Source organism: Anomaloglossus baeobatrachus, chromosome 6 (assembly GCF_048569485.1).
Source record: "Anomaloglossus baeobatrachus isolate aAnoBae1 chromosome 6, aAnoBae1.hap1, whole genome shotgun sequence".
Taxonomy (NCBI): domain Eukaryota; kingdom Metazoa; phylum Chordata; class Amphibia; order Anura; family Aromobatidae; genus Anomaloglossus; species Anomaloglossus baeobatrachus.
Genome location: NC_134358.1, coordinates 510,617,346 through 510,633,264, shown reverse-complemented (window position 1 = coordinate 510,633,264; position 15,919 = coordinate 510,617,346). Strand labels below are relative to the sequence as shown.

The window sequence follows — 15,919 nt, the reverse complement described above, 5'->3', positions numbered from 1 at the left end:
ATAAACCACACACAGATAAATGGCAGCAATTTTTATAGTATACTATCTGCTCTGTAAGAAAAGTCTATTATTTTCACCTTTTTTGGAAATATCACCCATCTCCAGAAATTCTCTAAGCATCTTCAGATTTCTATTAAACTTCCATTAAATACAGCTCCATGGAAACACCGTAGTGCCACCCTCATGTGCTGCTGACATATGTCTTTTTGTAATATGTAGATAGGAACGTTTGTCCTGCCATCATTAAATGGCATTTTTTTTATTAATATCCTACAAAATGCCAGCAAAACATGCAGTGCCTGTCGGCCAGGGCTGTTCATTAAGTAATGATGTGATCGAAAATGTCACCCAACCAGTGTGAATAAAGCTTACGACGTCCGTATTCCCGATTCAGCTCAGATCATATCTGATTCAAGACAGGAAATTTAGCAGCAATTATTTAACTTATGAAAGATAAGTTCATATCTTCAGCTAAACAGCCTAAATGTAAAAAGAATAGATAGTAGTGCTTAGCATTTTAATTGCCAGACTTAGTACTGGAATGTGTGGCTGGTATTTTTTTTTTCTTGCCTTAAACTAGTATAGAATTAAAGAAAACTACTTATAAGAGCCATATAATTCCTAGTGAAGGAACCGCGGGGGTGGAGCACCTTTGAGTTTGGTGTTCTTTACATACTTTGCTCAGGCTCCGCACCCTCACACTCTGCACCTTTCGGGTTTGATAAATGTTTTGCTTCTTTGTTATTTTGTATTTAAGAGATACAACTTCCATCATACATAGCTCAATATTCAAGGAATCATAGAACCTATAAAGTAATATTTTAAGAAAGAAAAAGTTTGTGTCCAAATAAATTTCATTTTGTATTTTCAACTGTCCGCCTGTATTTATTTAACATATATTGTTGGCTATTGGTATATTCCTAACCTGCAGATTCTGGTGTGATTTGATCTTGAGCACAATATTTTCACCAAACCTTTCATGTATATTTACAGGGTTATGGAGTTTAGGGATGCAGAGTTATTGATTTGTTGTACTTGCTTTAGGTGTCCATTTTTTGTTATCACTAGAGAGGAGTGGATCGATTCATGAAGGATCAAGTTTGAGTTGAATTTCATGAAATTCACGGTTTCACGCGAATTCGAACATTTTGAGATTCAACTCTCGGATCACAAAATAAAAACGTGCCCACCTATCCCACACCATTAAGGCTAATGTCATACTACATTGTCGCTTAGGCCTCCCCATTATTCTCTGCAACTATGACATCTTATGGATTATCATACCTTGTAAAGTGGTGGTCAGTACCGGGGCCATCACAGGTCAGTGGAGAACTTTTTGTACAGCAGAGTAGAATTCCATCTCCAAAGTCCACTGGATACGTCTCTTTCTTCTGTAAAGTATAAGCTCTGATGGACAGCAAGGTCCACTCTCCCTCGCCCTTGCACCTATCAAGTGTAATATTGCTCTTCTCCCCCACCCCCATGTATTTTCCAAGCAATTCTAACCTTTTCAGCATTGAGATTCGCACAAATTTATTAACCGCAAATCACATTTTTGGGAAAAATTCTGTTAAGTCAACAAATTTGAATTTCAATAGATTCGCTCATCGCTAGTTATCACACGTTTCTTTCCATGACTGTTTGTATGTCTGCATATCCTGATTTCACTTTAATAAAACTGGCCACCCCGATTGGACAGAAAAACACCAGTTTATTATAAATACAACACTTTGGTCATTGTTCTAATTTTTTATTTACTAATGTATATTTATATCCTATTATTTTCATATTTTATGTTTTTTGGAAATGTTTTATCAAACATTCTTTAACTGAGCTGTACTCTGCCTTTTTACTGCATAAGTGTACAGAGTATAGAATTTACGATGGATAGTAACATCATCTATCCCCACTTACCCAACTCCCTAGCCAGGGTGGGTTTTAAATAAAGTGGAGCCCTGGGCAAAATATTATAGTAAGGCCCTTAATGCTCACATATTGCCCCATCGCACTCAAACATTTAGGTTACATTTGAGCTCAGACCATTAAACAAGTGCAATCAACTATATTGAAGTTCTTCTGCCCTTGTTTCCTGACCTCTTTACACAGGCTGATGAAGGATCATGGGCAGATAATGATCACTAGTAGATGACGTTTTCAATTCTCAGTTGATGGAGCTGTGTGATGTCTTGTTTTTTTTGTGGGAGGATACAGTCTTTTAATTGTTACCATGTTGGGATAGATATGACGTCTTAATCACTTGTTACTGCATTTTTTGTGGTATTGCAGTGACCAAAAAACATAATTTGGACGTTCTTGATTTTTTTTTTCACAGTGTTTTCCAATCGGGTTAATTACTTTTATATATTGATAGATTGGACTTTTCTGAACACAGCGATACCACATATGTGTATTTAAAAAAAAAAAAAAAATTATCTTTATTTTTAATGGACCAAAAAAGGGGGTGATTTGAACTTTTACGTTTTTATTTAACTTTTTAGTCCCTTAGGGGACTTGAAGCTGCGATCGTTGGATCACTTGTGCTGTATAATGTCATGCCACAGTATTGCTGCATATAATTAAAATCACAGCCTCCTTTCAAGCTCGGCCACACGCAGGTTTGAAAGGATCACTGCTATGACAAGCACAGAGGTCTTTAGCAAACCCCTGCCATCATAGCAACCCATTGATAACCTACAATCACATCACAGGCGTGCCAATGGCAGCTGAAAATGGCAGGCCTCAATGCCGGCACTTGTTAAATACTAGTGTCTGTGTTTGACAGCGGGATGTAACAGATTAACAATAGTATGTTTCATAACGATTGTTGGAGGCAGGCTCTGGCTTTAATACACAGTCATTGCCTGCCGAATATAGGGCAAGCTCACCCGTTGAAACCATTATATACACTCGCTTCTGACTTGCGCCCTTCATATAGAACTGATGTTGTGAAGGGGTTAATATATACCACTAAGAGCCCATATATTCTAGACATATGTACCAATAGGAGACACACACTTACCACCATTCCATCCCTTCTTTAACTCTTCCGAAGGTCACCTAATCATGATTTCACCAAAGGTCCTGAAGTCTCACAGAGTACAAGACCTGAGGTGACATCTTGGTCATATGACCATTCAAATTATTGTGATGTCACCAAAGGTCCTTATTGGGCAGAATAGTTATAAAGGGATTAAACCGTTCTGCTAAATGTAAAACGATCACTGAGGATCAATTTGAGATAGTTCATGAGATTTTATTGTTCTACATGTTTCGGGGTGCAATTACCCCTTCAGGAACAAAAATCAATCATTTTGATTATTGTTTTTTGTTCCTGAAGAAGGGATAATCCTCGGGGTCTACAGCAGCCGATTTTAGATGCTCCTCATAGTGTTTCTGTCTCACACAAAGACATCAGGTTAGAGAATCCTTGGAAATCTTTTTACCTTGGTATACCAGGTAAGACACTATTAGCGTGTTCTTGTCTTTCCAGTTTGTTTTACAACCAAAGGTCCTTAAGCGGTCCTACATTGGAAGCTACACTGATTACTAGTGTAACTACTGCTGTTGTCGCTGGTAACCCCCAAGGGAGTGGGGACCCTGGGCATTTTACCAGTTTGCCTGGTATTAACGCCAGCCTCGCTTCTAACTACTCTCTTTGGTACAATTTTCAGTTTATTCTTTGTGCTGTGGAAGCTGCTTATCTAGGTTCAGTCAGTACACTGGACTTGTACCTTTAGTAACACATTGCTTTCTAATCATTGTACTTTGGCATAGACTCTTAAGATCTTATTTTTACTAGTAAGTTACCAAATTACCAATATGATGTAAAAATAAACACAAAATAGTACATAATGACAAAATAAAACCTCAAATAGTAGAGTTGTATTTCTTATAATTGTTAAAATTGCGGTTAAACGTTTATCCAATAAATGTATCTTCTTCGTACTTCTGTTTGTATACATTTGTGATATTAAAGACAGTTTTTCCTAATTTAAAACAGATTTTGATTGGGCCCAGACAGGGGAACAAAAAATACTGTGTTCCCTTCCTCGACTGGTGACACTGATCAATTCTAGCTACTTTTTGCCCCTCCAATCTCTTGGCATAAGCAAAATCTTTTCTGTTCAAACTGAATGTAGTCCTTAATTGACTACATCCACCCCATGACATTGTGTATGCCAAGATTCTGGCAGTAGGCACAGTAGCCAGGGTGGAAAAGTGGCACTGGCCAGTGAAGAGACTACAGGGGTTTTTTTAATTGCCCACACTAGGTTCTTACCAAATAAGTTTTAAAATAGTGGAAAACTTCAGTATGATAACAATGGTTCTTTATTTTGTTTTTGATCAGGTGTAAGCAATGATCAAGCTCGTCAACCAGGGAAGTCTCCAAGCTTTAGCATTAATTGGATTATGGGAAACCCAGATCTTGAAGTTATTAATGCAACAACAGGGAAAAGAAGTTGCGGTGGTCCATCCAGACTCTGCAAACACTTACTATATGTTCGGTGGTCGCGGTTATATGAAAAGGTACTTGTTCATAGCTTATCTCCATTACAACTTTTGCTTAATCTGAAATATTGGTTTTTTTTTGTGCTATAAACATATTAAAGAAATAATATTTTATATTAATAATATTTTTAATTTAATAACAAATCAACCAATTTTCCCCAATGACAAAAGGATTTTCCATGAAGAACCATGACCTTTTTAAACGGTTTTAAAGGGCAGTTACAAAAGTTTCATCTGTTTTATTGTGTACCATTAGAGTTTATTTAACCCTTTAGTGACGGAGCTAATTTTCACCTTAATGACCAGACCAAATTTTGCAATTCTGACCAGTGTCACTTCATGAGGTTATAACTCTGGAACGCTTCAACGGATCCCGGTGATTCTGAGATTGTTTTTTCGTCACATATTGGACTTCATGTTAGTACCAAATTTAGGACAATATTTTTTGTGTTTATTTATGAAAAAAATTGAATATTGGCAAAAATTTTGAAAATTTAGCAATTTTCAACTTTTGAATTTTTATACCGTTAAACCAGAGATTTCTGTGACACAAAATAGTTAATAAATAACATTTCCCACATGTCTACTTTACATCAGCACAATTTTGGAAACAAAATTTTTTTTCGTTAGGAAGTTAGAGGGGTTCAAAGTTTATCAGCAATTTCTCATTTTTACATCAAAATTTACAAAACCAGTTTTTTAGGGACCACATCACATTTGAAGTGACTTCAATAGGCCTAGATGACAGAAAATACCCAAAAGTGACACCATTCTAAAAACTGCACCCCCCAAAGTACTCAAAACCACATTCAAGAAGTTTATTAACCCTTCAGGTGCTTCACATGAACAAAAGCAATGTGGAATGAAAAAAAGCAAAAATTAAATTTTACCTAAAAATGTTGCTCTAACCCAAATTTATTCACTTTTAGAAGAAATAACACAACAAAATGGACCCCAAAACTTGTTCCCCACTTTCTTATGAGCGCGCCGATACCCCACATGTGGTCAGAAACCTCTGTTTGGACAAATGGGAGGGCTCGGAACAGAAGGAGCAATATTTGAATTTTGGAAAGCAAATTTGGCTGAAATAGATTGCGAGCACCATGTTGCATTTACAGGTCCGCTAAGGTACCTAAACAGAAGAAATCCCTCACAAGTGACACCATTTTGGAAACTAGACCCCTCAAGGCTTCTATCTAGGGGTATAGTGAGCATTTTGGATCCACAGGTACTTCACAGATTTTGTTAACGTTACGTTGTCATATTGAAAATTTTAATAATTTTCTCAAAAATGTTGCTTTAGCATCAATTTTCTCACTTTTTCAAGAGGTAATTCCAAAAATTTGACCTCAAGGTTTGTTAACCACTTTTTTATGAGCGCGGTGATACCTCACATGTGGTCTGAAACCTTTGTTTGGACAAATGGGAGGGCTTGGAACGAAAGGAGCAATATTTGAATTTTAGAAAGGAAATTTGGCTGAAAAAGATTGCGGGCACCATGTCGCATTTGGAGGTCCCCTAAGGTACCTAAACAGCAGAAACCCCGCACAAGTGGCCCCATTTTGGAAACTAGGCCCCTCAAGGAATTTATCTAGATGTTTGGTGAGTACCCTGAACCCCCAGGTGCTTCACAGAATTTTATAACGTTGAGCCATGAAAAAAAAAAAATAAAATTTTACCACAAAATTGTTATTTCAACCAGGTAGCTTTTTTTTTTACAAGAGTAAAAGGAAAAAATTCAGCTTAACATTTATTGTGCAATTTCTCCTGAGTTTGGCGATACCTTATATGTGGTGGAAATCAACTGTTTGGGCGCATGGCAGGGCTCGGAAGGGAAGGAGTGCCATTTGACTGCAAAATTGGCTGGAATCAATAGCGGACGCCAGGTTGCATTTGGAGAGCCCCTGAGGTGCCTAAACAGTGGCGGTCCCCCACAAGTGACTTCATTCTGGAAACAAGACACCTCAAGGCTTTTATCAAGGTGTATAGTGAGCAGTTTGAATCCACGAGTACTTCACAGAATTTGATAAGCTTAGGTTGCCATATTGAAAATTTTCATTTTTTTCACAAAACTGTTGCTTTAGCATCAAATTTCTCACTTTTTCAAGAGACAACAACAAACCGTGGACCCCACAGGTTGTTATCCAATGTCTTATGAGCACAGGGATACCCCACATGTGGCCAAAAACCTCTGTTTGGATAAATGGGAGGGCTTGGAATGGAAGGAGCACCATTTGAATTCTGGAAAAGTTGAAATAAATTGCGGGCACCATGTCACATTTGCAGGGCCCCTTGGGTACCTATACATCAGAAAACCCCCACAAGTGACCCCATTTTGGAAACTGGATTTTATTCAGGAGTATAGTAAGCATTTTGAATCCACAGGTACTTCACAAAAATGTTGCTGTAGCAACAAATGTCTCACTGTTAGGCTATGTGGCCATGATCCAGCGACACGGCATCTAGTACACAGTGTCAGCCTCCTGCAGAGATGTGAGTGTTGTCCACGGGAGAACGCAGCTGCCCAAGCCCACGATTTGGGTTCAGGCCGCTGTGGAGCTCTATGCTACCTGCAGAGAACACTCATCTCCGCAGCATAAATTGACATGCTGAGGCTCGGGAAGCTGCGCCACAGGTCGGTTTATGCTGCGGAGAAAAGAAGCACATTGGGCATGGAATTTCTAAAAATCCTTCCACTGTGCTTCTACTGCACAACGCAGCGTTATGGACACAGGGAAAACACTCTGCGCCCAAAACGCTGCAAACCCTGATTGTGGGCACACAGCGTAAAATGCTACAATGGATGAATGGATAGATGTCAAACAAATATAACGTCCCATTCCCCTGCATATTCTAAGCTGGCGCCCTTTAGTGCCTTTCATGTGGCACTAAAGGGTGCCTAGCCTTGTATTTAGCCCCCCAAAAAATTAATAATTAAAATAAACGACGTGGGGTCCCCCCTATTTTTGATAGCCAGCTAGGGTAAAGCAGACAGCTGTAGCCTGCAAACCACAGCTGACAGCTTCACCTTGGCTGGTGATCAATTTGGAGGGCTCCCCAGGCGTTTTTTAAAAAAAAAAAAAAACGTGGGGTCCCCCCCAAATTAGATCACCAGCCAAGGTGAAGCGGACAGCTGGGGTCTGGTATTCTCAGGGTGGGAAGAGCCATGGTTATTGGACTCTTCCCAACCTAAAAATAGCAGGCCGCAGCCGCCCCAGAAGTGGCGCATCCATTAGATGCGCCAATCCTGGCGCTTCGCCCCAGCTCATCCCGCGCCCTGGTGCGGTGGCAGACGGGGTAATATATGGGGTTGATACCAGCTGTAATGTCACCTGGCATCAAGCCCTGGGGTTAGTGATGTCACGGCATCTGAACAGATACCCGACATCACTAACCCAGTCAGTAATAGAAAAAAAAAAGACAAAAAAAAAATTTATTTGAAAAAACACTCCCCGAAACATTCCTCTTTTACCAATTTATTGAAAATAAAGAAATTCCGGTCGCTGTAATCCATTTTGGAGGTCCCACGCCGGCTCTGGATCTTCTAGAATATGGGGGGCACGTTCAGGGAACGTATCCCCCATTTTCTGGAAGAGCAAGCTCTCCATGAGCAGTGTGGGTGCAGTAATCTGAGAATACTGCACTCACACTGCCCCGGTCCAACCTAGGGCAGAGTGACCTGCAGTAACCTCATTCCAGAATATGAGGGGCACGCTCACAGAACGTACCCCCCATTTTCTGGAACAGCAGCCTCTCCATGTGAGGAGTGTGGCTGCAGATCACTGCGCTCACCCTCCCCCGGTCCACAGTGGAGCCTGTGCATCAGCGACGTCAGCAGGATTCCTGCTTGCAGGGATCCAGCTGACAGCCGCTGTCTGCGCATGCGCCGCCAGCATTGAAGAAGAAGGAGGCGGCGATCGCGGGCCCGGAGCGGCAGACAGGTAACGTATAACCGGGGGCTTGGGGGGGGGGGGGTGACGGGGGGTGACCTAGTGGGACCTGGGGACACCTTTCTGCCGCATGTGACGTGTCACATGCGGCAGAAATAGCAGAATGAAGGCGGCCGCGCGCTGTGCGCCGCCATCTTCCACGCTCCGGAGGGGGGAGGGGGGAGGCGGCTCTGGAGACCGGAGGGGGCTCCGGTGACCAGAGGGCTCCGGTGGACCGGAGGAGGGGTCAGGGGGAGGACATTTCCCTCCGATCTGAAATGTTTGATCATTTCAGATCGGAGGGAAATGACTGCAGAGCCGGCGCAGGCGGCAGTTTTCTGTGCGCTTCGGCGCCATTTTGGATGTCCGGTGGGGGTAGGGGTGGGGGTGGGGGGACTCTCCGGTACCGGGGGCTTTGGGGGCACTAGGGGGTTAGATTTCTTTCTCATCTGACATGTTTGATCATGTCAGATGAAAAAGAAATCAGTTTTACCGGCCATTTCTTTTTTTTTCATGTGTTCGTCGGTATACGGTGTATACCGCCGATCACATGATCGGGGTCCAAAAAAAACACCCCGATTCATAATCTGGGGGGTCTCAGCTACCCCCGGTAGCTGAAACCCCCGAGATTTTCGGTCGCTGGGGGGCGCTACAGGGTTTTTTCGGGCCGCCGCTTTAAAGCGGCGGAACAGAATAAGTACCCTGTTTTGCCGCCGCTTTAAGTCGTACGGCCGTCGTTATGAGGTTAATTCTTTTTGAAAGTGCAGGGTGATGGACATTTACAAATTTAGTTTTGTATGAGGTTTTTTTATATATAACACTATTATATTTGAATGCATCATACAGATTACAACATTTACAGAAAATTAAAGATGACTGAATCTGCTTGAGGTCAATTCAATTTGCCCCGGATGTTACAAAAAAATTCAGATTCTCCTAAAACAACAATTTTTTTTGCTGTTTGCTATTTTCACCCCATGTTTATTTTGCTTGGGTTCTTTACATACCCAAAAGAATACTAACAATCTTTTTATTTTCATCAAATAACTCCAAGTAAATCTAAATTCTTGTCCAAATTTAAACTCAATGCCGAACTAAAATGTAAAATCAGTGCAGTTAATACATTAAACACATACATATAAAACCATAGACAAAAACCTGTGAACTACATACATTAAGGAAATGACCCACTGCCAATGTGGACTTACAATCTATAAAATAAGCCATACACTTTTTCTGTTATTTAGCAGTTTTATTATATAAAAGGATTTGTGGGATTTTATGGACTGTAAAAAAACATTATCCTGCATGATTACCCTTGTTAACTGCATGACTAATAAATGCCGGGTATTCGGAGCACAAGAATGGAATTTTCTGTGTGATCTATTTGCTGGCAAATCACATAAAGAGGTTTTTCCCTAAGATAATATGGATCAGTGATAAAGTGAAAAAATCACATTCTGATGTTTTTTTGTTACTGGTATCTTGTGTTGTATCTGCCACACACAGTACATCTGGTTTTTCATATATCCCTGTAAAACAGCTGTAGGGTTTGGATATTGAATAGGCCTATGAATCTAATTGCTTACCAGTTCTGAGGTTATTCCCCTATGTACCTTAGTATTAAAATGGATTACTTAATTAGATAAGTTTACTGCCACCAACAAATACACTTTATTATAAAGGGAACCCTAAAAGATGTCACCATATAGCAGGGGTCCCCAACCTGTGGCTCGTGGGCCCGTGATGTGTGGTTCATGGCCGTCTTCCAGCTTGGTGCATAAACACCAGGTTTAGCAAACAGCTACGAAGAATATGTCTCCAGATGGTGATTTTTATGAGTAGCCCCACACAGAAAAGCAGATCTAAATGGGAGTAAGGTAGGATCCCCTGGATCTTGGTATACTGCCTCACTATGATTTCTGTGGAAAAGCTTTGGCTGTGTCATTATACTAGTAATGGAGGCTCTGAGTATTTCAGGGTCCTCCCCACTTTCCCTTCCTCTCCCCTTAATTGTGTAGACCCCCTACACACTAGTACCTTTTTCTTTTTTGGGTTCTGCGTATCACCACTGTGAGAGGTAGTGTAATGTATAGCACTTTTATATGTAGCTGCCAAACTGCAGGGCAATAAATAGTTAAGGGTTGGGACTAGTCCACAATGGGAGGAGTTAGCTCATAGGGAAAGAGACAGTTCCCTTCTAGTAAGTTACTGAAGACCCAATGTGTGAAGAAAACGGACATATAATCTGTAGGTCATCAAGGCCATATGCAGTGGGTGACCAGTGGCAGAGAAAGGAGACCAGATTAAGATATTGTGATCCTGAAGTGTTCACCGAAACACAGTATGCAAGACAATGCTAAGGGTAGAGACTGACCTTCTAATTAAGTTGCTCCAGGCAGAAGGGTCTGGAGGATGGGACTTTAGTGGCAATGCCCAAAGCCTCAAAGATAATGGGTCAAGGCAGACTGGTACATGAACTGAGTCAATTTTTCCAGGCAGAGTCTCCTCAAACATCTGAGAGCAAAGAACTCTTCTGTGACACAACTGACTATCTCAAGTTATTGTTGAAGAGCCATTAAGTAAAGAGTTGTTGTTGAAACTGAACTGGTGGAAATTGGTCTCCTTGTAGAAGCTAGTCATCATCTGATCCTGGCCAGCCAAAGTCAATGCTAACATACGGCTTACAAGGGTGTACAGCCCACATGACACAATACCACACATCCAGTTATGACCATATCTTTCATATAGTGTGCCGGGGTATCTGGAGTCAATATCTTGCCCACGAATACAGCCCTGCACCACTCTAGAATTGCAGCACAAGTCATGTCTGTCATCACATAAAAGGTGGTTCTCATGGCTCCTATTCGACTCCTACAGTTCACTGCTGTGGCCGATGGACGGCATTGTGCGAATCAACTTGCTTGAACTCTATTGTTTAATAATATATGCAGTTTGTATTGTAAAATCTAATGACATCAACATTAATGCTTTCCTTGGTTATTAATCTGCTTAAAATATGCCTCAGAAGAAGAGAAACAAGGGTTACAAAGTCGAAATTTCTGCAGCCTGATATGTACTGTAATACATGGCGGCTGTGGGAGGCAAAGATGTCCAAAATTGTTTATGAAACCATATTGCAAATATGATTTTTAGCCAAAAGTACATCCATATTCTTTAACCTTTAGTGCTAATTCACTATATTTACTACAACTAGTTTGAAAGGCAATGGTGTAATCATATCCATATATTTTCATCATATCCTAATCCTGATCTCTCCGTTACATGGACCTTTTCGAACTTCATTGTGATGAAGGTTTGTCAGAGAGCGTAATGTGGTATCCAATATTTATACCGTTCTCATAATAACAGTAATCTCAGTCCCTTTCCTGCCGTTCTCTAACGCTCTCAGGTACTTATCACAGACAGAGATAAATAACCGACAAACACATTTTGCATAGTCCGTTAACTACAAGAATCTCTCCGACCACATTAAACAATCCTATTTTCCAATATTTATGTGCATTTTCAAGCTGGCAATTAGAAACCAGTCAGTGAGTGAGCTAATTGAATTCCTAAATAAAAGCTTTCTCCATTACTCACGACAACTTACGTTATTGCTCTCGATATTGACAAAATAATTTATTTTACTTAAGCTGCAAAGGATATATTGACACTTGAGATTCTCTCCCTTGTTACTTCATATAATATATCATTTGAAGCACTAGTCAATTAAATTCCCGTATAGATAAGATTGCGACAAGACACAAGGGAAATGTAACCCTGCCGTTGCTGGTAGTTACTAAGGATAAGGAATAGAATAGTGTTTTATTGCTTTACCTTTGCTTTTTTTGTTCTTGTGATTTTTAATAAAAAGTTACATTTTATTAGACTTTTGGGGATTCTCCGCACAGTAAAGACTTTCCCTCTTCCTTTGCGTTATTAGTCACAGGAATGTCTGTTGTGCCGCGCTGCACTGCAATGTATTTTTATTTAGTCACGAAGGACAGGATTCATAAAGCCGCAATCCCCTGTACTGCTCTCTTTCAACAATTTAAGACATTTGTCAGCCAGCAATACACAATCCCCCTGCAGTGCAAGGGATCAAGGCCTAATGAAGTTTGGCTTATGAACCTTTTAACAGCTGCGATCTGCCAGTAGATGTGTGTTTGTTCTATCCCCTTTAAAGGTCTCAATATTTGTCAGGTAAAGAGCAGAGGGGCTTCAGAGCCTTAAGAAAAAAAAAATCCCTTTATAAAAACAAAAGGTGTACGGCTATAAACATGAAGAGTAGCAGATGTTTGGTGGGTTTCTATTAGAATTCCAGCAACAAATAAATGTTAATATTTTGTGTTATACCATGCCTGAAGAAGAGACCTGAGCAGTCTCGAAAGCTTGCAATTATTACCATCTTTTCAGTTAGACATTAAAAGGTTTCAACCACTGAGGACTTCAGTTCTTTTAAACAATTTTTTACCTCTACCGGCTAACACGGTACAGAGATATATTTTACAGTTAATATTTGTAAATTCAAAAGTTATTCAAGTTTCTTTCTTTCATAATTTCTTTACTGTTTTCAAGATCTCTGACTTTTGTCATTCAATGTGAACCTTCATTATTTACTCATAGTGTTTTCTTTCCTGAATCATCTTTTTTTTTGCATCAATTTAGGCTGCTTTCACACATCCGGTTTTTCCTGTGCGCCACAATCCGGCGCTTTGCAGAAAAAACCCAACCCATAGACTTACATTAGTGCCGTATTGTGCCACATGAGCTTGCGTTCCGTCCGTTTTTTGCCGCATGCGGCAGATTTAGCCGATGCGGCGGCCAGATGGAACGTTGCCTGGCACGTTTTTTTGTCCGGCAAAAAAAAACCGCATTGCGCCGCATCCGGCCGATGAGGCGCGATTTGCAATGCATGCCTATGGACGCCGCTTGCAGCGTCCTGCGGCAAAAACCACATCCGGCCGCCGCATGAGTTTTTTTCCACTGCGCATGCTCAGTAGCCTGCCGCAAGCGTCAAAAACCGGACAGGCCGCATGTAAAAAACGTATGCAAAGGATGCGGTATTATCGCCGCATCCGTTGCATAGGTTTTAGAGCCGGATTGGCCGGCTCTGCTAAAAGCGGAGGTGTGAAAGCAGCCTTAGTTGTTTCTTGAGCTCTTGCTTCATTGTTTCCAGTTTTGTTTTCAGCATTTTTATATAGTTTTCTAACTTGCTTTTTTCTTCATTCAATAATGAGAGGTTTCTGAAGAAAAAACACTCAAAAAGGCAAGAATAGAGCATTTTCCATGCAGCAGCTCCCAGAAGAATAGTTCGGTCACTTCGTCAATTTGTGTAAACTGAAGAGGTTAAAAGATGCTCAAAAGACTGAACATATGCACAAAAAGACATGTTTTTATATAGTTTTCTTTCTAACTTGCTTTTTTCTCCATTCAATAATGAGAGGTTTCTGAAGCAAAAACACTGGTAAAACACTCAAAAAAGCAAGAATAGCGCATCTTCCATGCAGAAGCTACCACCAGAATAGTCTGGTCACTTCTGTTAGCTGTTTGTCAATTTGTGTAAATTGAAGAGGTTAAAAGATGCTCAAAAGACTGAACATATGCACAAAAAGATATGTTTTTATATAGTTTTCAAACTTGCTTTTCTCTCCATACAATAATGAGAGGTTTCTGACGAAAAAACACTGGTAAAGTACTCAAAAAGGCAAGAATAGAGCATCTTCCGAGCAGAAGCTACCAGAAGAATAGTCTGGCCATTTATTTTAGCTATTTGTCAATTTTTGTAAATTGAAGAGGTTAAAAGACGCTCAAAAGACTAAACATATGAACAGAAAGTCAGTTTTTTTTTAAAAAAAAAGGAATATATTTATTCTTTTGATCATTTTCTGAGCGTTTTAAGGCATGGTTTAAGTATACATGGGTGTTTCACAAGGGTGTCTCCTAAAAAGTCTCTTATGACCTGTATACATTTTTATCGAGTAGAGGAAAACAGAAATGATGAAGATGAAAACATAAAAAATTGATATAGAAAGGATGTAGAAAATGCATATATAATTTTAGAAAGTAATATAAACGGTTTATTTACTGAAACCAAAATAGTGATTTGAATTTTTATTAATGAAATAAGTCATTGAATCAAATCTAAAAAAAATAAAACATTTTTATAATCTCAAAGACTATTAAAGCAGCATTCTAGCGTTTGTTTGTTTTTCCAGCTCTAGAGTGGTTCTTAAATATAAGCCTCCTGCCCCTGCCAAATACTCATCTTCCCATGGCTCACCGTTTACCGATGCCGCTCCAGTTCTGTGGCGTCATCTTAGACAGTGTGGCGTCATCTTAGACAGTAACTTCTGACTGATTGGAAGTCAGAAGTTACGTCACAAGCTCCCTATACATCTCTACAAAAAAATTAAAGAGGATCTGTCACCAAGCGAAAAATTGACAGTTTTCACTGTTATTTTATTACTGCTCTACTTCTGAGTAATCCTCTCTTGCAGGGAGTGGCTCACAGAATTACTCTGGGGGTCTGCCTTTGGGCGAATTTGCAAATTTCCCATGTGAACTACACCCCTTTGAAAAAATTATAAAAAGTATTACAAACTAATTAGACCTATATTATTATTATTATTATTATTATAATATAATGATTATTTTTAGATCTCTGGAACCGTAAGGCGGGTATTTTGTATAGTTATTGAAAGAGACCTGTGAGGTGACATACATGAGCCCGAAGCTGGAGGAGCTAAAAATGTTGTGCTTGTTGCACATACAAATTCCTAGAGTAGTTTAAGGCTCCAGAGTAGTGGAAACCAGTGGATCTATGTGCTAATATACCAGGACTGCAAAGTAAAGGAAAGAATTGCCTAGTGGCTGCTTATAGCTCGCTGACCATTGTTAAAGAAGGGGAAAAAATAAAAAGTGAAAGTTCTGTTCGCACTCGAAGAAAATATGATAATGTTTGTAATGCAATGGACTGTTTTAAATGTGGTTTTATGTGTTTAGCAAAAGATATGTATTGGTCAGGCACATATAGGGTAATGGTTGAGACTGTCCCAGGATGGGTGGAGTTATATGCGCCCACAAAGGGAATTATTTCCTGGGAGTTGACAGAACCCACAGTTCAGTGGCGCAAGACCTAAGGTCTGATGGATAGCAGACTGCCGTGTAACTGAGTGTGTGAACAAGGTGGATATCAGATAAGACATCCTGAGGACCGAGGAAATGTGATGAGATACATGATAGACCACAACATTTTATACACTGGAACATTTGATATACTGCAACAGAGGCCAGGGAGCCCGATTAAATAGTTAGAAGGCCCATGTAAAGGGGGAAGGAAAGACAAGGACTTGTATCAACAGGATGCTAGTGAGCAGTTGACTACACTGAAAAGGAACTCAATTGTGTATATCAGAAGGACGTTATGGTTGCCATATTAGGACATGAGTTCTCCTACAGGGAGCTGAGAGTGCATT

The 15,919-nt window shown here is 40.1% G+C and overlaps 1 protein-coding gene across 1 annotated transcript in view; it reads left to right on the top strand.

Annotated features, from left to right (window-relative positions):
• The window catches only part of ADARB2 (adenosine deaminase RNA specific B2 (inactive)), a 998,136-nt gene that overhangs the window by 974,682 nt on the left and 7,535 nt on the right, over positions 1-15,919 (top strand). The window contains exon 11 of the mRNA XM_075315471.1: positions 4,349-4,527. Coding sequence (XP_075171586.1) covers positions 4,349-4,527 — 179 coding nt within the window. The remainder of the gene's footprint in view (positions 1-4,348; positions 4,528-15,919) is intronic.